Source organism: Coturnix japonica, chromosome 1, assembly GCF_054131305.1.
Source record: "Coturnix japonica strain WE chromosome 1, WE-NBRP24, whole genome shotgun sequence".
Lineage (NCBI taxonomy): Eukaryota > Metazoa > Chordata > Aves > Galliformes > Phasianidae > Coturnix > Coturnix japonica.
In genome coordinates this window covers 17,809,310-17,828,977 of record NC_140663.1, presented here as the reverse complement: position 1 = coordinate 17,828,977, position 19,668 = coordinate 17,809,310, and the positions used below count along the sequence as shown (strand labels likewise).

The window sequence follows — 19,668 nt, the reverse complement described above, 5'->3', positions numbered from 1 at the left end:
AGGAGAGAGATTAGCTGTCAGTACAACTCCTCTCAGTCTCTCATTATCCCTATGTCTATCCTGTCCATTACTGGTGGCCCCCAGGGAGCTCTCAAAATCAGGTCTTTTACATCACAAGCCAGCACAAGGGCACTTGTCCAGGCTGTGAGGAAGGCATGCATTGGGTGGGAAAGGCCGAGTCAGCCCCTTTGGTGACAACATAGGCAAAGCTCACAACTGTCAGAATAGCAGTCACCCATGACCAGGTCCTCATGGTTGCTGTTGCAGCCCACTCACAGCTATTCATAAGCAGATATAGACCATCACAGTAGCTGTGTAGAGTTATTTTGGGTGTAAACCTTCAGTTCATGTGCAATGACTATAAATATGCAGCCATGCTCACTCTGAAGCACATTGGCTCTGGAAATTCTTTCGTGTATCCAGGCCTATGAAGCCCAGTCTGGCTCTAACCAGAGCCCAGTCTGGCTCTAACCAGGGGATACTAAAACATACTCTTCTTACTTTTTTTTTTCTCAGTCAGATGATACTTTCCAGCCCCTCATTATTTAAAGCAGCAGAGTTTACTTGGATTCTAGCATAAATCATGTTTTCTTGTAGATTATGAGAGTCACGGAAGAATAAAGCCACATCTAAATAACTGAGAGAGCAGATACTCTTTCTGAATATACATGTTGTATCACTCAGAAGTGTGCATGTAATGCCATTTCACAGATGCAATGGAAGGCTATTCTTTACTGGACAACTACTTGCCACATGATTTCAGGTGACAACCAGATGAGAAAATTGCTACCAAATAATACTATCAGGGCCAGAGAGGAATTTGATTAATTCCATACAGTTGTGGATTGAATTGGTAAAAACAACAGCAGCATGGATGGATGTAGAGATCTGCTGGCTGAGTGAGGACTTCCTATATAAAGTTTGGTTCCCCTGTAGCTGCTGGGTGTCAAACTGACATATCAGAGACATTATGTTGTCTTTTTTTCCCAATTTAATTAAACAGACACTGTAATTTCTCCTGTAGCTTAGCAAAGAAAACAGTTAAGGAGGAACCAGAGGGAGTTTGTGACTGATTTCAAAGATGCTGAGATTAATACTCTAAAATATAGGTATAAGAGTGTAAATAATATGTAGCACATAGTCTATATGTACTACAGCTAAGTGTAAGCACAAAAAGATGCTGTTTCTGAAAAAGGTATTTCAGATTCTGGCTGATTTGCTATTACAAACGTGCTTTTGTCTAATAAAGCTGGATAACTTACAACAGATCCAACTACTTGCTGTTCATATCTCAACATTTCTACAAGTAAGAAATGGAAATGAAGAAACACCAAAACAACAAAGCACACACCCTGTATCAAAATGGAAAAACCTTTAAAAATCCCTTTAAAAGTTTTGTTTACAGCTTCTTTTACCTGCCCAGTAGTCTGACTTTTCAGTTCACAATAGGTAAGAAACGCATTATTCAGATCCTATCACCTTGTCTGATTCCCCATCTTCTCCTCTGTAGGTAAGAGTTGTTTGACAGTCCTATATTAAGGAGAGTAACAAAATACTGTCAGTAATTTTAACTCTTAAGAAATTTAATATTCTTTTATTTTGTTTTGTGCTACAGGCAGAAGAAGTAAATCCTTGGTATTATTTACTTACAAAGAGTTTTCGGTAGTCATAATTTCTTAGTAAAGATGGGAAATGATGAGTTCTTTGTAGAATTCTAAGTGTTACTAAGTTATCATTTGAAATGATCACAACTATTAAAAAATAGCGAATTAAAAATAACTTTTATTTGAAATAATAAACTTCATACCTGTCACTGTCTTTTCTCTCTGAATAAATACTGGCAGTCACTACAGTCCTACCATATTTTTCTGCCAGCAAAGGTTAAATCCACCACTGCAGTGAATAAGTAAAAGACACGAGTTCTGTAGTCATTCTGTAGTCAGTAAAATTAATGGCAGTTGAGAGCTTTCGCATGCCACAGCACAGGGGTCCCAATTTCCAGCCAAAATACTTGGTTAATAAAACTGTCTCTGTTTTGGTGCTTGTGCAAATAAAGAAAGTGCCCCTTCTACATTGTAAAACAGTGGAAGAGACACGAGCAATTAGCACAAGCAAAACATTTTCACTTGATAAGTCAATCTGGGCTGTTTTCTTCTGGCTGGTCAGCAGGGTCTGAAAACAAAGGAGACACAGCAGCCCTAGGAGACAGCTTGTCTGCCCAGCCACTTTTCTGGGAGATCTCTTAATTTGATTTAGAAAGCACAGAGCAAGACTCCTAGGTGTCAAAATTTAATATACCACATAGCACGCTACTAGCAGCTGATGCTGTCAGGCACGTGAAAGCCTATAGCTAATCTATGCCTTTAGGGAACATACTTCTATATCTTGTCTCCACCTCCCTGGTTATCACAACAATCACTTGGATAGGCTATAAGAGCCAGTGCTGTTTCAAGTGATTTGATAAGCAGTTGAAAACCAAGGGTTCATTAAGCTCTTGGGGTATATAAGCCACAGAGTTTTCAGCATGCCCCTGTGCTTGGGAGGTTTGACAGCTCCCTGTTTGGCAAGCTGGAACTCACAGGAAGATGTTGTTGGCTGCAAAAATACTTGTTTTCACCCTGAGTGGTTTCCTAAGGGTGGGCACAAGCTTTGACATTGGATTATCCACCAAATGTGTAGTGATACCCAAGGAGATGGACATGTGCCATGAGATTGGGTACTTGGAAATGAGGCTTCCCAACCTGATGGGACACACAAGCATGGCAGAGGTGGTCCGAAAATCCACCACCTGGCAGCACCTGGTGCACACGGACTGTCACCCTCATGTGAGGATGTTCCTGTGCTCTCTGTTTGCGCCCATCTGCCTGGACACGTAAGTATCACAGCACCCAGAACAGGGATCAAATCAAATGCATGCTAATTGTAATGGAAAGGTGATCTCCACTTCATCTGAAATAATTCTGTTAACTTTTTCATACTCGTCGGGAAGAAAAGCACTCAAAAGCACTTAAGTCCCACTTAAACTTTAATTTGCTTTGTGGAAATTGATGCTGTTGCTAAAGAATACCATATTTTAATTTGTTTCAGTTGAAATTTTGTTCTTGTTAATTTAAAGCTGAGTATAGCTGACATTGAAACCAATTTACCCATTGCAGAGAGACTCAGGCTTTTGACAAGGATTTTCTCAGATAGTAAGAAAAGCATTTTACAAATAATGCAATTCTATAACATAGAAGCATAAACCATTTCTAGAACTGAATTCTTACTGAAGGATGTCAAATATTAGCATGTACTTTGCACAGAAATCACTGCTGAAATACTTTGTTATCACTGAGTGAACTGAACAGCTTCAGCCTGGTGCTCCCTCTGGTGCAGGTTCATCCATCCCTGCAGGAGTATGTGTGTTGGTGTGCGGGACAGCTGCGCTCCTGTACTTGCCTGCCATGGGCACACCTGGCCAGAAAGTCTGGACTGCAACCGTTTCCCCGCAGACGAGGACATGTGTCTGGCATCACTTACAAAGGAACATAAATACTTGCACAAAGGTAGGTGAAAGATGGCAGGGTGGCTGTACTGCATGCTGCAGGTAAAAGACAGAACGGACACAGTTCTCAGTCTGTGACTTTGTAATTGGAGTTGCATCTATATGTACTTGTTTGTGCAGAGGGGGGGAAGTGCTAATGCCTGCAGTGAAAACTGAGGCACTCCTCAGATGGCGTGAGTCAGCATCGCTTCAGTTAAATGAAGAGTAGCTGGTCTACAAATAGCAGAGGAAGTGATTATCTCCCTGCACAGCTACAGGCAGTACCATATCCATGTCAGCACTGTATCTGATTTATTTTGAGGTCTCTTTACAGACTTATCAACTTCATCAGGGATCTGATAAACTCACATTTAATTGAATTGGTCGTCGGATCAACTTAGAAAAGTTGGGAGGATTTATTATCTGATTTTCCTTAGGGAAACCTGAGTTAGTGTGACATTGACAGTCAAATCTTCAAATGTGCTTAGGTTTATTTACTTATGTACATGCCACTACAAGTAAGTTGCTGCTGCCACACTCCAGTTCCTATGTCCTCGGTACTATCCCAGCTGAACCTGGGGTCACTGACAGAATTCTCACTTGACCCCTTTCCCACCCCGCAGCTATACTGAAAATAAAACTCTATTTAATACTGCATTCGATGTTGGTGATTGACTTTGTCAGTCTAAACAAGGAGTGAATGGACAAGGAAACAGAAACTCCTTTTCCTCCCTAGCCATGCTTAGCCATGCTTTGGGAGAAGCGTGCGGATGCTTACATTATCACTGAACAATTGTGTATTTTCTATAGTTACTCACAGTTAAACAGCAAGCTCTCAACTTTCATAGCAGAAAACTAATACCGAACACTCTAAAAGATAATGATGAGACTTTGCCATTTCTTACCAGTCCTACCAAAGCCTGCATGCCAGACCTGCCCAGCAGTGGAGGAATTCTTTACACACAAAAGAGTTCTCGAAGTTTTCTGTGACAGTAATTTTGGTAAGTCCTTGTTAATACGGCTGCTCTTGAACTATCAGTTCTCCTTCTAAAATGCTTTAAAATTAGGATTAAAATAGCTCACAGCTTCTGCTGGGGTTTCAAAATTTCATCCTGAGAGCTTAGATACTGAGTCAACTTTGGGTTATTTTTCAGAATATATTCTTTCTGAGCAAAATGTAAGGAATTATTATGCACAAAAGACCTCTTTGTCATCTATTTTACAAACAAATAGCTTTTCTGTTCATGTTGGGCTGGCTTCATTGCAGTACAGTATGGTATATGGAAAATATTCCTGGCAAAAGCAAGCAAATAAACCAGTTTGTCTTTTATTAGTAATTAAACCCAGTAAAGCTTTGGTTGTTTCACCAGTGAATGGCATGTCCTTGTTACTCGTGCATTAATTCACAATCCATGACTTACTGAAATGACTCAGAAAATCATAAAAAATAAATTCTTACCTCACGTTCTCTTACTGAAGTGACAGGCAATACTTTTGAGTTTGCCCTAGAAATGTCCTGCAAAGCCCTTTGAAATCAATAGAGACTGCTCGTGAATACAGCTGGCTTTAGATCAAGTACTGCAGAGAAATTACATGCTAAGGAGTGTTGGTGGAGTTACTTGTGTTTGATAGATAGAGGCCTGTGATGGAAAGGGAATATCTAAAAGGGTGGTATCACCAAGCATTACTGCTGAGAGGTTCATGACAGAAACAAAATGAGTCTCTGTAGAATAGTTTGGGCAAGGAGGTTGCCCTCATGGTATTAGAACAACATCAACAGCTTACGATATCTAACTATCCAGTCACCATCACATATACAATGATGGCAAAAATACATTACACATCTTTGTGAAAATATGTTTTCCTAGTTGCCTAATTAAATAAGTTACAAAATTATTAAAAAAAAACTTTTATAATCTATACTGCTGTGGGAGAAGATGTCACCGTACACCATCACCAGGAATTAGGAGAGTATGTTTAAGGAATCTTCCTGCTTTAATGGGTAGTGTTTATTTCTATGTTTAAACAAACTGAGTGACTTACGTGTTTCCTTTTTTTCCTTAGCAGTGAAAGTAAAGCTGTCCAAAAAAAGAGCAGTAATTGCCCACCAAGAGTACAACATTGAGTGCCACGTGGAATTCATTACCCAGGGCTCGCTTTTGCCTTATGAAACTCAGCACATGATACAGCAATGGCTGCTTATCAATGAAAACTGTACACAGAGGATGATTCAAACCCATCGTCCTACGGTGTATCTCCTTGTAGGGAGGATTGAGGAAGGTATCATTGTAGTAAATCAGATTTATCGCTGGCAGAGGAGGGACTCCCAGCTGACTCTGGCCACTCAGAAGTGGAGGTACCACAAATGCTTGTAAATATTTATCTTATTACTTGTAAAAATCTTATTACACTTCTTATGCTGAACTTGCCTTGTAAATAAGAATGTACTATAAGTGGCATGTAAAATCTTTGTTTCCTTTTAAACTGTATTATAAGTTGAACTTAAATCCAGTGTTATCAGGCCTACTTTGTATAGTATTGTAGCTATTTGTGAAATTTGAGCTTGGTCATCTATGTATAAACGTGTGAGTTATTGCAAAAATCTTTTGTAATATGTATAAAAACTGAAATGAAACAGTTTTAATCTGGTTCAGTGCCTTTAGTATTATTCTACAGTGTTCACCCTGCCATTTTCTTGACTTACCAAACTTTCTCTTGGTCAATGCTTCATTAATACACCTCATTCTTTTCCATCTGAGTATTTTAAAAGAAGGTGGCCCTCTGCTGGTCTTTTTTGTCAGAATTAAAATGGAATAAATAACAGCAGACACAATACAGTTAGCCCAACAAGAAGAAGATCTGATCATTTGGTGTCATTTGACATTGATCAAGATGACATATGTCAGTGGCAATGCCTCAGAGCACGGGGTAACTGCAGGATTTGAATCTTTTAAAACCAGGACCCCCTTGTTGAAAGGTTCTATTTAATATTCAGACATACAAATGTCAGTGCACCAGAGGGCGGTGGGCACGGAACAGGCAGCCCAGGGCAGCGGGCACAGCCCTGAGGTGCCAAAGCTCAAGGAATGTTTGGACACATGGTTCGAATTTAAGGTGGTTCTGTGTGGAGCCGGGAGTTGAGCTCGACGACCCTTGTGGGTCTTCTATGGGGGAAAAAAAAAAAAAAAAAAAAAAAAAAAAAAGTTGGAACAACCTATATTCATAGTCGATAGTGTGAGAACGTTCCACCCCTTCACCACCAGCCACTCGTGAGCACATCACCCGCCCAGCAGCAGCTCCAGCTGAGGCGGGGCTGTGGGCGTTCTGTGGGACATGTGGCAGCTCCGTCCCCTCCCGCCGTCCCGCCCCGTGCTGCAGGTGGGCGGCGCTGGGCCTTCCCTCAGCGGTGAGGCCGCGGCGCTGCTGGGGCGGTTTGAGTAGGGAGTGTGGCCGGTCGTGCCGTGTCCGGGGTCACTGAGCTCTCCCACATACCCGTCTCAGCCCGGGGTGAGTACCCCTACATACTTGCTGGCCCAGAGCTCGCCCCGGGGCCTTTATCCGCTGCCGCAGGGACTGGGGAAGCTCTTGTACCCCCTGTGCTGCACCGCACGTCCCTGTGCTGAGCCTTCAGGTAACCGGGATTGCAGCCTGTTCCTGGGCTCTGCCTGCAGTTCTTGTCCTGTGGCCGCGCTAACCAGCCTCTCTGCGATTCTCCTAAATGTTCTTTGTTTCCACTTTGTACTTAAAAGTCTAAAGTGCGAGATCCTCCTGCAGGCTGCTGCCGTGTATACACACGTTATCACGGGCTGTTTTATTGTACCTCTGTTTCATACCTGATATACCTACCTGAGGACTTTTGTCTGTTCTGTCTGTAGCGATGGCTTCAGGAACAGCCCTGATTTACGATGAGGCAATGACCAGGCATAAGCTGCTTTGGAACGAGTAAGTCATGATGTCCTGTTCTATTTATGAATGGGTTCTTGTCAAGAAAGTAACAAGAAAATGTTTATTTTGTAAATACACACATATGGGGTGTGTAGTGATGGATAACCGGGTAACTTTCCTACTAAGTCTGCCTTCCCGAAAAACTTTATTGCTAATTTGTATCTATGTACCTTAATGCTAATCTGCAGCTGGACCTGAGAGGCTGAAGCCCTGCAGTCCAGTAGGCCTTAGTAAGGGGATTAGTTCTCTAAACTGCAGTTTAAGCTAATTAAATTACTTATAAAGCCAAAGTATCATTCAAAAATATATGGATTTACTTTCTTATCTGAATTAAGTTCAATTAGAAATTTATACGTGCAGCTAGCTCACATTTATGTAAATTAGACCAGTACCTTTGTTGTGCTTGAAATGAAGTCCAACTCTGACCTGTCAAATCCTGTTCTCTGTTGATCTTCCTTGTAAGATCTTCACTTTTAATTCCAGTGTCTCCATACCCGTGGTAGTCACTGCCACTTTAAGCAGTGAGAGAAGCAAAAATGAATGATGTTTGTTTATTTCTGTGTGAGAGCCATACTTTTATTTTTACTTACGGGTTTTGTAATTGTTTGGTTCAATTCTAAACTGAAAAGTACTAAACTAATTTTATTATTATTTTTTTACTCTCACATGTCCCTCTGAGGATATTTGTATCTTTACTTATAGTGCACAGTAGGCATTATTGTTACTTGCAAGCTGTGCTGATGTGTATTGTAGTAATATGAATGTCACTTATTTTCAGCCCTGTTTGTGATATCGAAGTGCCAGAAAGACTGTCAGCCTCCTATGAGCAGCTTCAGCGTTACCATCTTGTGGAAAGATGTGTCCCTGTGCCTGCTAGAGAAGGAAGTGAGGAGGAAATCCTCTTAGTTCACAGGTATGAAAATAATTTTCATTGCCATTCAGTTTAATCTGATGAAAAACAGGTGACGTACCTCCAGAGCATGTCTTGCACCACTTAAACATGCCTGGTCCTAAGCTCAATAACTTCCAGTAATTCCATTGGAAAATGTGTCAGGCTGAAACTTGTACAGATAATGTTGACTATGCTATAGATACTGAAGAATGAATGATTTTGCTGTTCCAATAAATCCCCACTTCCACTCTTTGGATTCTTGAGCCATGATCGCTGATTTGAATACAGTATTAAAAGTAAGTTTCTAATTTAAAAATGTAGGAAAACTGATATCCTCCTCTTTCTCCCAAACCTCTTTGAGGCAGAGTGTGCCAACAGAAAAGCTTTGTAGCTAAGTCTGTGGGGGAGTTTGGAGGATGAGCATCTTGCTTCTTCTGAACTCATGGCACTGAAGTCTGCTCTGGCACTTCTCACCTTGGTGTGGTAGCTCTGCAGCCAACATGCATATTGGTTGCGTGCTCGTTTTTCCTTGTTAGGAAGCAGCAGAGTCTTTCTGTGAAGGACAAGTGGAGCTGGGAGCAAAGCATGATTGCAAAGCAGACAGAGGCAGGGTCTGCACAGACAAGGCTACAATCCCACAGTCCCCAAGGGAAGTGGGCAGCACAGATCTGATGATGCTAACTCAAATTCAGCTGAGAGTTTAAATTGCTTGACAAGTCTGCAGTAACATGGCAGATGTGTGGTTAAGTTTGAACATTATTCCACAGGTCAGGGTGGAGGCCCACATCAGTGGAGTTCATGGCTGGATGCAGAGATGGCTATAGAACATAACTAAAGGGTATCCAGGGTGAGAGCTTTACCTTTAAAGCAGCTCCCAAGTGAAGGGTGTCCAGCAAGAGGAACACATACGTGGTCATTGTATCCTGTGTTAGAAAGCAGAGAGGAGGGTAGATGAGATCAAACTTAATTTCCATCTCAGCACCCAAAGGCAAGATAGCAGTGACAGAGAACTGGTGGAACAGTGTTTCTAGTGCCAAAGTATTTGTGCTCTTGAACCAATGAGAAGAGGGAGTTAGTACACGAGATAAGGAATTCAATCAAATACGGCTGGGAAAGGGGAAAAGCATGTCATTATATTCCTAGGATATCCAAGAATCCTTTGTTTCATAGCACTCCTTTGCTTCACTGTAACCTGCAGCCAGCATGCCAGGGTACGTTCTGGATTTGTGTCGTTTTGTAGATAACCTCTTTTAATGTATGTTGTGTTACCTTTTGTTACATTTAATTGTATTTAAAAACCCTAAGTCTGTTTGCTTAGTTAAATGTTGTGTTAATCTCCCTGTTCTCTGCAGTTCAGAACACTTGGAAGTTGCCAAAAGCACACAGACAATGAATGAGGAGGAGCTGAAAAGAATCTCTGGAAATTATGATGCTTTTTTCTTTCATCCGGTGTGTAAGTTAAACTGCTTCCTGTAGTGGGTGATGCAGGTATTTGTATTATTGCATCTGTGTGATGGTTTTCTAAGTAGGGGAACGCTGATGATGATTTATTTTGTTATCTAAATATACTTGCATGTGTTTATGGCATTTTGTTGATCCATTTCCAGTTTAGTGCTATGCTGTAATTTGAATTGCTAAGTGTTCTTTTATCTGTTCTGTAATTATATTATGCCACTATAGCATACTACTCAGATTTTAATTTTGCTTTTGTTATTGTAAGGTTTTATTTCTTATATTCAGAGAACTGGTTCTATTGCCAATGGAACCAGTCAATTCAGTATGTCCATCTCTTATTTATCTCCCTTAGAGAGAATGTCCTTACAAAGCATGTGATGATTACAGACAAACCTAAAAGTGCACTGGCTTTTCTGTTGTAAAATTGTGCTTTTAACTGGCTGCATACAACTTCATTAGGATTGACTTATGTCACTTTCATGTTGGGTTGCTCTAAAGCTAGCTGATGAATAACGGATAACAACAATGAATTTCTCTTTTTCAGAACACTTACCACTGTGCCAGACTAGCTGTAGGAGCAGCTTTGCAACTAGTGGACTCTGTGATGTCAGGAAAAGTATGCAATGGAATGGCATTAGTAAGGTAAGAAATTGTGAGAAAAATCTTCACTTCTCACCAAAATTTCCTTTGTTGTATTTAATGACATAAAACTTTTTTTTTAGACCTCCAGGTCACCACAGTCAGAGAAACGCAGCTAATGGGTTCTGTTTGTTCAACAACGTTGCTATTGCAGCAGAATATGCAAAACTGAAGTATGGTCTACAGAGGTAAGAGTGTGGTTGACCGTAGAGAAGCTTTTCATACCCAAGTGTGATGTTACATTATCATTTGACATGGTGCCATTTTAGAGTAATGTCCAGAGCCTCGTGGGTGTCACGTACCTTTTTGGGTCAGAAAATCTTAGTCATCTGCACTTCCTTTAGTATGTCATGGTTCATCCACTGAATGTTTTGTTTTGCTTTTCTATGCAGAATCCTAATTGTTGACTGGGATGTGCACCATGGGCAAGGAACTCAGTATATATTTGAAGAAGATCCAAGGTTTGAAGGATGTTTTTGTTAGCTAGCTAAGTACTGCTTGCTTCTATAGGGAATAAGATTTTATTATACTCCTAAATCTAGAATCTTACAAAAAACAAAATGTTCTGCTTGCTATTTATTGACTGTTGTTTTCTTTTGCCTGTTATCAAGTAAAGGGAAAAAAAAAAAGTCTAACAATAAGAAACACATAAACTTATTTTAAGATAAAGACTAACAAACGCAAAATGAGCAGTGTGAATTTTAAAGAGATTCTCAGTAGTGAGATCACTCTATAGCAGGATTTAGGTAATATCTCTGATCTTTTTATTTAGAGATCTCTCAGTTCAAGTGCTAGTTAGATAAAACGCATGAGCTTCATGCTGTTTTCTGAAAAGCCATGACGCTGGCTACTAGAAACAAGCCTGTTCTTCTGAGAGTGACCTGTCTTTCATCTGAAAGGAGTGCATACATGACATCTTTAAAAGCTGTTCTAGCTTAATTTTGGCATAGGACCTTCTGTACCAGCTTTTACAGTCAAAAGCTGCTTGGAGAGCTTAAGAGGAAAGGATAAATGTATTTTTATGCTTTTACTGTATATTATAGAGTTTACAAGGTCAGCTTTGGAACCTTTTAGTCAAGCTGGATTTTTCTTGTATCTTTCAGTGTTTTGTATTTTTCCTGGCATCGCTATGAACACCAGAAATTCTGGCCATCACTCAAAGAATCTGATTATGATGCTGTGGGTTTGGGAAAGGGAAAAGGTTTTAATATAAATTTGCCTTGGAATAAGGTAAATGTTATTTACAGCACAACAAAGCAAATGCAACAGCTTTATTTCTTATGCATTAGATAATGCTTTGCCTGCTTGGCAGATGTTATGGCACAGAATCACAGAATTGTAGGGGTTGGAAGGGACCTCTAGAGATCATCGAGTCCAACCCCCCTGCCAAAGCAGGCTCCCTACACCATGTCACACAGGAAGGCATCCAGGCAGGTCTTAAATATCTCCAGAGAAGGAGACTCCACCACCTCCCTGGGCAGCCTGTTCCAGTGCTCTGTCACCCTCACTGTAAAGAAGTTCTTGCACACATTTGTGCGGAACTTCCTATGCTGTACTTTCATCCCATTACCTCTAGTCCTATCCCCACGCACTACTGAAAAGAGACCAGACAGTGTGTCTTATTCCTGGCAGTGAAATGTCTTCTAAGAAATAAGGCTCAGAATGTCATGTTTCCTTGTTTTAAGAGAGAAGACACCTATATATTGTTTTTTTTCTTCAGTATCTTGCCTAGCCATCTTATCAGAGTGCTTCAGGAGGTGGTTGTGTCCATCCTTGTTCAGCAGAGAATCAAAGCTCATGCTTAAGACTTAAGGCAATGGATATTTGTGTGTGTGTGTGTGTGTGTGTGTTTTATAGAGGAGTTTTAGCTTATCTTACAAGACTGCCTTGTCTTTAACTTTTGGTATTATCTTATGTCTGAAAAAACCTTAGGAAAAGCTATTCTTGGACAGGAAGAATCTGACCTTTATTTCTCACATTTTGCAGGTTGGAATGGGAAATTCGGATTATCTTGCTGCATTCTTTCATGTGTTGCTTCCAGTGGCTTTTGAGGTACTTCTTCACTGCACTGTTTTGTGAATAACAAAATTAAGGATTATTTCTTTAGCATCATTAAATAATTTGTAGAAATTTGCTGCTTAAAAGCATCACATTTAACACAATTTCTGCTGGTATGAACAATGTGCTGATTGACTGAGTACTATTTACGCAATGTTATCTTTCAAATAATCAATACAAAACTCTCCAACTTTCCCATCAGGAGTACTATTATAAATGTGTGTATATATGTATATATTTTAATCAAGGAGAATCTTTATTTGTGTTTATGTTCTGGCCGAAGTAATAGCTGAGTATGGTACAGCTGAAATCCAATGCAAAAGAATGTGCTGCATTTCTGTTTTATAACAGTTTGATCCTGAACTGGTTCTTGTCTCCTCTGGATACGATTCAGGAATTGGAGACCCTGAGGTAAGTAACTTTCTGTGGTTTGTGTTGTCAGTGATAAATGTGTTTGTAGAATATTCCTGCATCTTAAATGTCACGATTGCTACATGAAATTCACAAAGCTAGAAATATATGTTTGAGTCTTTAAGCTGACCCAGCTCAATAAATAGCACATGACATGTAAAGATAGATTGTCCTGTAGGCACAACTCCTGCATCATCTTTTTGCACCTTCCTTTAAAGCAGCTGGCTTGGCATTTTGTTAGGTACAGCTAGAGGCAAGTGTTCCTTTATGCTGAGGTTGAGTCCAGTCTCACTTATTTCAGACCATCTGTCTGTTTATTTGTTTTTCTCACCAGTGTTTTTGATTCAGGGTTTCATCTATTAACAGAACTTTCTTTAATTTAGGGGCAGATGAATGCCACTCCTGAAGTCTTTGCCCACCTTACCCATTTCCTGATGCACTTAGCTCATGGGAAGCTGTGTGTCATCCTGGAGGTAAGTACTTTTGGAATTTAACAAAATAATTTCTTTTTATATCTCTTCTCGGAATCAATAATACCAAAAAACACTAAAATTTGGCAGTGCTCCTTAGACATGAAAAGAAATGTGTGTCTTGATTATTATTAATTTTTTAATTTAAAATGTTGGAACAAAAGAGTGTGTGCTTATTTTTCCAAGAACACAGCCAATTCCTGTGCACAGTGGCTACAGAATGCAGCTCTGGACAGTCCCAGTTCATTAAAACTTCAGTAGCAAATCAACAGCATTAGCAGTGTTCTGCAATTTTGTCTTACTCCAGAAGAATTTTTAAAATCTTTAGCATAAATGCACTCTAAGTTGGTTACAGAGTCTGTGTGCATCCCTTTTCTGGGGGCTTTTTTTTTTTTTTTTTTTTTTTTTTTTTGTGAAAACATCTAAAAAAATCTTTAAGAGGTCTTTTTAAAAAACCATTACTTCCTCCTTTTGAAGTTGATGTATCAACTCCTCTTCTGTATGTTAGAGAAACTATAATTTTACTGTAGATAAGTTTGTAAATCCTCCCAACGTGATCCCGAACAAATGAATTGCTTAGAAAATGATTCACTTGACCTCTGTTTCACTTGAACTCTTTTTCCATCAGCATTTCTTCAGCAGGTTCTTGTAGATTCTGCCATATGCTAGCTGAAGTGCAAATAATCACCTCCTCATGATACAGATGATGTGACTGCTCTGTGAATGGAATGCAGGAACAAGTCTGTCATATTTAATTCAACTGTCTTAAATCTATCTTAATTTCTCCTCCAACTCTTGCCAAAACTATCAGGAGTCAGGCTGTGGGAGATTTCCCTTGCACAGATATTTAAGAGGACAGTGGTAATATTTACCTTCTAAGGAATCTTCCACAAGAATTGTTGAAGGTGGTATGCCATGGGAAGGGCGTGGAAAAAGTATTAATTTCTATAGAGTTTTCAGGGCTAAGTCATGACTGATTTCCAAAGTGAACTGAGCCATGATAAAGTGAATTGTGTTGTCACTTGGCGTTGAACTTCAGCAGGTAGCCTTTAACTAAATAATTTACAATATGAAACACTGTCTTAGTGCATTTGCGTATGATCTATCATTTCTGTAAATTCAGATACATTCAATGATTTATTTCCCATGATGACTTTCATACTTGACCCGTATCGATCCCTTATGTGGAATGAAATACTTTTTTTTAGGGTGGCTACCATTTGAAGTCCTTGTCTGAATCAGTCTGCATGACTGTAAAAACTCTGCTAAGAGATCCTCTGCCTCGGTTAACTGGAGAAATGGCACCTTGCCTAAGGTAAGGAAGCATAAGAGTAATTCTAGAACAACCTATGTATTTATCAAAGATATAAAGCGTGCCCTGGTGGCGCAGTGGTAGAAGTGCCGCTTGCAACACCAGGGCCCGGGTTCGAATCCCCCTGTGGCGCAAGTGGTAGAAGTGCCGCTCTGCTACACAGAGGCTCGAATCCCAGGGGTTGGACTTGATGATCTCTAAGGTCCCTTCCAACCCGCACGAGACTGTGATACTATGATGATGATAAAGATATGCGTGCTTTGAACACTTTGCCTGCCAAGGTTTTAACGTGATACTTCGCAATGTATTTTCTACTTTGAGACATTTCTTATGTGATTTTACATTATTGTTGGTGTTGTTTTTCCCATTCAGTTAAACTGTTCTCTGTTATTTCATCAGTACTGATACTATTAATCCTGTTTCTGTCATAGTGCTATAGAATCTATTCAGAATGTGAGAGCAGCACATAAACCCTACTGGAAATGGTTGACATATGAAGGTAATTATATGTGATTGGTAAAAGGATTCATACAGGAATTCAAAATTAAGATTATTTCCTCTTGTTTAAAATAATTGAACTACCAGTCATTCATCAAATGGTTGCTGGAGCACTGGGAGGCTTCTTTCAGGGCCAAGTATTCAGCTGGTCTGAAAAGAAAATACCTTTAACTTCTAGAGCTGACAAACATCACGCTAAAAAAGTAGTGCTTTGATATCTTTGTCTGCTGTGTGGGGAAAAAATGGACAGAAGTTTTATTATCACTCACAAATCTTCTCTAGATTCATACAGTTTGTAGCATCACTGAAAAATATCTGTGGCAAAATATACTGTAGACTTTGCATGGAAACAAATACAAAGACTGCATACAGGTGTACTTTGTTTTGCAAATAAATGTAACAAAATATTAACACACTGCTCAAACACTAATACATGTGAAACTCTCCTTTTCTAGACACATCATTTTTGTACAATTTGAGCACCAAATCAGACTTAGCAGGGACTGCTGATACAAATCCCTCTACAGAAGATGAAGCCAAAATAACTGAAAGCAATGAAACTGACAAAATAGAAAGATTTTTGGAATTGCACATGAAAAATGTTTTATTTCCAGATCCTCCCATCAAAACAGCAATAACAGCTGGGTTGAAAGCTTCAGCAGACCTAAACACCTTCCCCGTACACCTTCATGTTGTGGAGGAAATGGACAAAAATGAAGTAAAAGCTCTTGTCAGGTCGGTCATATTTAATTAATTTTCAACTTAATTTTAAGGATGAGAAGTCTTGGAACAAACTATAATCTTATTCTTTCTCTGCCATTGTCTCTGTGGCATCAGTCTACTCAATCATAGGCAAATTTACTACTTCTGAAAAATTAAGACATTATTATTCATTTGTATCCTTAAAATCATAGAATCATAGTATGGCCTGGGTTGAAAAGGACCACAGTGATCATCTAGTTTCAGCCCCCCTGCTATGTGCAGGGTTGCCAGCCACCAGATCAGGCTGCCCAGAGCCTCATCCAGCCTGGCCTTGAATGCCTCCAGAGATGGGGCATCCACAACCTCCAGTGCATCACCACCCTCTGAGTGAAAAATTTCCTCCTAATATCTAACCTAAACCTCCGCTGTCTCAGTTTAAAACCATTCCCCCTTGTCCTATCATTATCCACCCAGGTAAACAGCTGTTCCCTCTCCCGTTTATACGCGCTCTTCAAATATTGAAAGGCCACAGTGAGGTCTCCCCAGAGCCTTTTTTTTCTCCACGCTAAAAAAATCCCAGTTCCCTCAACCTTTCTTCACAGGAGAGGTGCTCCAGCCCTCTTCATCTTAGTGGCCCTCCTCTGAAGTCCTTTATATAACTAACCAGAATATTTTTAGAGAAAATTATTTCAAGAGAGAAAGGACAGTCAGTGAAAATGTGTTAATTTAGAACGAGGGTGTTAGGAAAATGCCTTTAAGATCTGCGTTAGCTTTTAGCTGGAAAAAGAAAATACCTGACTGGTATTACAGTTTCAGAAACTCAACTTTCTAAATTAGAAAGTCACATTTTGACAGAACTTTATTTCCTGAATATCATCAGGATTTGTTTGTTTTCTTTATAGTGCAAATAGAAACAGGTTTAGAGAGCTCGTGACTTCGTGACTGTTAAGCAGGAGTGTTGTCATCTTCCTGCTAGAACTATGTCTTTGAGAACGAATGTGTAGTACTTATAGAAAACATATTGCTGTCAGTACTAACTGCAAAATATCATTATCAGGATCCTCTCCAAAAGCGCTATCATATCTAACCTAGTTTTGCTTCATGTGATTCATTTTATAGTGATTTTCATCCGGACCTTGTGAAAGCAAACAAAACTTTGCTCTCTCTTGGCAGTACGTTGACCATCCTAGATAAAATACTTAAGAAAGAGGTAAAGATAATGTTGTTTAATTGAGGGGGCTGGGGGTTGCCTTCCTGATTTCTGCTTCTGCCACACTATTATCTGGATATTAGTTACTGTGTAGTTCATAACCCTGCTGATCTCACTAGTCTGTGCTTAGCTAACAAGAGTGGATATAAGGTGAGAAAGCATTTTAGGTGTAGTTAATCTCAAGACACCTTTCTAATTATTATTGGACAAGACATTATTCTGCTTTCCTGCAGTCACAGCTCATAAGGCATTGCTCTCAAACATAAGGATGAACCAGATATTCATTCTTCCAGTTGCTGTGGACATAAGACTGTATATCAAGCACCAGTGAGAAGCAAGGAACCTGAGAAAGATTTAAACTTCTGCATGGAGTTTTGCCTGCAGACTTCAAGAGAGAGTTGACTTCTGCAGTTCCCTTTATTGTAAGATAGCACAGTATGCTAAGCTGTACTCTCTATCATTATATGTGCAATAATTTATACAGTCATTTGTTTTCCTGGCCCTTCACCCTGATTGCTTTTGTAGAGCAGTTTTAAACACCACTGTGGCCTATGATTCTAAACAACCATTCCAGTTCAGCATTCTGATCCTTGCACAGTCAGGAATGAAGATGAGGCAGACTTAGAGGTTGCAAGATCGTATTAATGTCTTGAAATTTTGAAAAACAAAGAGGAAAAACAACAAGCGAGCTAAAAATAAAATGCCACATTTATATTATTCAAACAGCTTCATCTGTTAAATCATTCTCTCTTTGAATAAAAAGCTCTCTTTAAAGTACAAAGCCAGAGAGGACTAACACCTGTCAGAATGGCCTCTTTCTTGTAAGTCATCTTCCTGCTGTTGGCAGTCATGGCAGTAGATCTTAGGAACAAATTTCTATTGTTATAGACTGCACATACCTCTAGGAGAGCCTGTAAGTAGATTAGATGAACAACTGGCAAGAGGAAATAGCATCTGCAACTAATGACTGTTTGAGATGATATATTCAGGCTATGCTGAGATTTTGTGTTGGTGGTTAGAGGAGAACTGATGATGAAGTGCACACGTTGTCTTCTTGCTTATGTTCCCTTATGTTTCGTGTAGAGTTCAAAGCATTGTGCAACACAAACCAACACTTACATGTTGACTGATTAATACTGTCACCATGTTTTCCATAAAGTAATGGCTTAAAGGTTAAAGGAAGAGTTCAGAATTCAGGAACAGCTTTCCTTTCATGCTATCTGTTTTTCCAGTGTGTTTTGCCTTCTGGCACAGTGAGTGTGACCTGTCTGCAGACTACTCAGAGAACCACTAAAGATGACCTTCACCTACATAATCTACTTTTACAGTTGACTTTCAATACAGGCCCATGCAGTTGAAATAATACAACAGCTTCTGGCATAATAATCGAACGTGACCTTTGTGTTGTAAATGAATTAATAACATCCTAATCTTAGGATCTCTTCCCTGCAGCTGTGGCTCTGTGTTGATACACAAGTAAAAACACAATTGGTACAAATAAGAAATGACACAATCTTGTGCAGCACTAATTACTTGTGAATTAAAAAGAATATCTTTTGTAGGTATGCAATGGAATTGCAGAATCACCTGCAGCTTCTGCTTCTGTTGCTGTTGCACTGAGACGTTCTCTTCATTCTGGATTTCAAAGGTGAATTTTTATCTTTTGCGTTCGGTGCTCAAAATGTAAAAATAAGATGGAAGTGGATAAAATATGTCAAGTTGAAAGGCTTCATGTTAAAACAAACGTTCATAGCTTTTCCAATTTAGAATCATAGAATCACCAAGGTTGGAAAAGACCTAAAAGATCATCCAGTCCAACCGTTCACCTATTACTAATAGCTCCCACTAAACTATGTCCCTCAACACGTTTGCAGTAAAGGCAGTATTTCATATGACAAAATCTTTTTGCCTTGCCAGAGGCAGAACACCTGTAGGGATCAATGCTGTACAAGCTTGGATTTTCTGTGCCTGATTTTGTCTGCCTTTGACCTAAGGGCATTTTCTTGGCTTAGTTTCCCCCAGAGTAGTGGGAGAGGAGAGTTCCCTTGAGCTGTTAGACATAGAATCATAGAATTACCCAGGTTGGAAAAGGCCTTGAAGATCATAGAGTCCAATCACAGCCTAACCATAGTACCCTAACTCTAACAACCCTACACTAAATCATATCCCTAAGTACCACATCCAAACGGCTCTTAAACACAACCAAGGATGGCGATTCAACCACCTCCCTGGGGAGTCTATTCCAGTACCTACATTTCTTTATACTTCTGATGGACCAAATTCAGAGACTCTTTAAACAAATTGCAGTAATTGAAAATAATTACTTGCAGATACAAATCATTGTATACACGATTTTCCTTTGTGTTCTGCAGAGTGCTTTGCATCTTTGTTGGAGACATGCATATCATTCCGAACACAGAAGATGGGTGAGGCTTCTTTTTAATTTAGGAAATCAAATCCCAGGGATGATAAATGTTCCTAATGTGCCCATTGATGAAATCTGTGCTGAGAAATCAGTTGTGAATTGATTTTTTTTTCACCAGGTTTAACCTG

At 39.6% G+C, this 19,668-nt stretch overlaps 2 protein-coding genes across 5 annotated transcripts in view; both read left to right on the top strand.

Annotated features, from left to right (window-relative positions):
- Positions 1 to 2,532: 2,532 nt before the first annotated feature.
- LOC107308537 (secreted frizzled-related protein 2-like) lies at positions 2,533 to 6,176 on the top strand. Its single transcript, XM_015852505.3, has 4 exons — positions 2,533 to 2,872; positions 3,376 to 3,545; positions 4,432 to 4,524; positions 5,588 to 6,176. The coding sequence occupies exons 1-4, from the start codon at positions 2,586 to 2,588 to the stop codon at positions 5,896 to 5,898; spliced, it is 861 nt and encodes a 286-aa protein (XP_015707991.2). The 5' UTR covers positions 2,533 to 2,585; the 3' UTR covers positions 5,899 to 6,176.
- A 723-nt stretch (positions 6,177 to 6,899) lies between these two features.
- HDAC10 (histone deacetylase 10) overlaps positions 6,900 to 19,668 on the top strand; it is a 16,670-nt gene continuing 3,901 nt past the window's right edge. For 3 of the 4 annotated variants that reach the window (XR_014935645.1, XM_085519154.1, XM_015852550.3), the window contains exons 1-17: positions 6,900 to 7,030; positions 7,399 to 7,465; positions 8,247 to 8,381; positions 9,713 to 9,809; positions 10,360 to 10,457; positions 10,538 to 10,642; positions 10,847 to 10,915; positions 11,558 to 11,684; positions 12,441 to 12,506; positions 12,864 to 12,923; positions 13,307 to 13,396; positions 14,602 to 14,708; positions 15,137 to 15,204; positions 15,659 to 15,938; positions 17,025 to 17,115; positions 18,678 to 18,763; positions 19,488 to 19,541. Coding sequence is in view for 3 of the 4 variants with exons in the window: in XM_085519154.1 (XP_085375280.1) it covers positions 7,401 to 7,465; positions 8,247 to 8,381; positions 9,713 to 9,809; positions 10,360 to 10,457; positions 10,538 to 10,642; positions 10,847 to 10,915; positions 11,558 to 11,684; positions 12,441 to 12,506; positions 12,864 to 12,923; positions 13,307 to 13,396; positions 14,602 to 14,708; positions 15,137 to 15,204; positions 15,659 to 15,938; positions 17,025 to 17,115; positions 18,678 to 18,763; positions 19,488 to 19,541 (1,598 nt within the window). In the remaining variant the exon portion in view is untranslated. Of the gene's footprint in view, positions 7,031 to 7,398; positions 7,466 to 8,246; positions 8,382 to 9,712; positions 9,810 to 10,359; positions 10,458 to 10,537; positions 10,643 to 10,846; positions 10,916 to 11,557; positions 11,685 to 12,440; positions 12,507 to 12,863; positions 12,924 to 13,306; positions 13,397 to 14,601; positions 14,709 to 15,136; positions 15,205 to 15,658; positions 15,939 to 17,024; positions 17,116 to 17,408; positions 17,533 to 18,677; positions 18,764 to 19,487; positions 19,542 to 19,668 lie in introns of those variants that run through there. The other variant, XM_085519257.1, reaches the window with a different exon arrangement.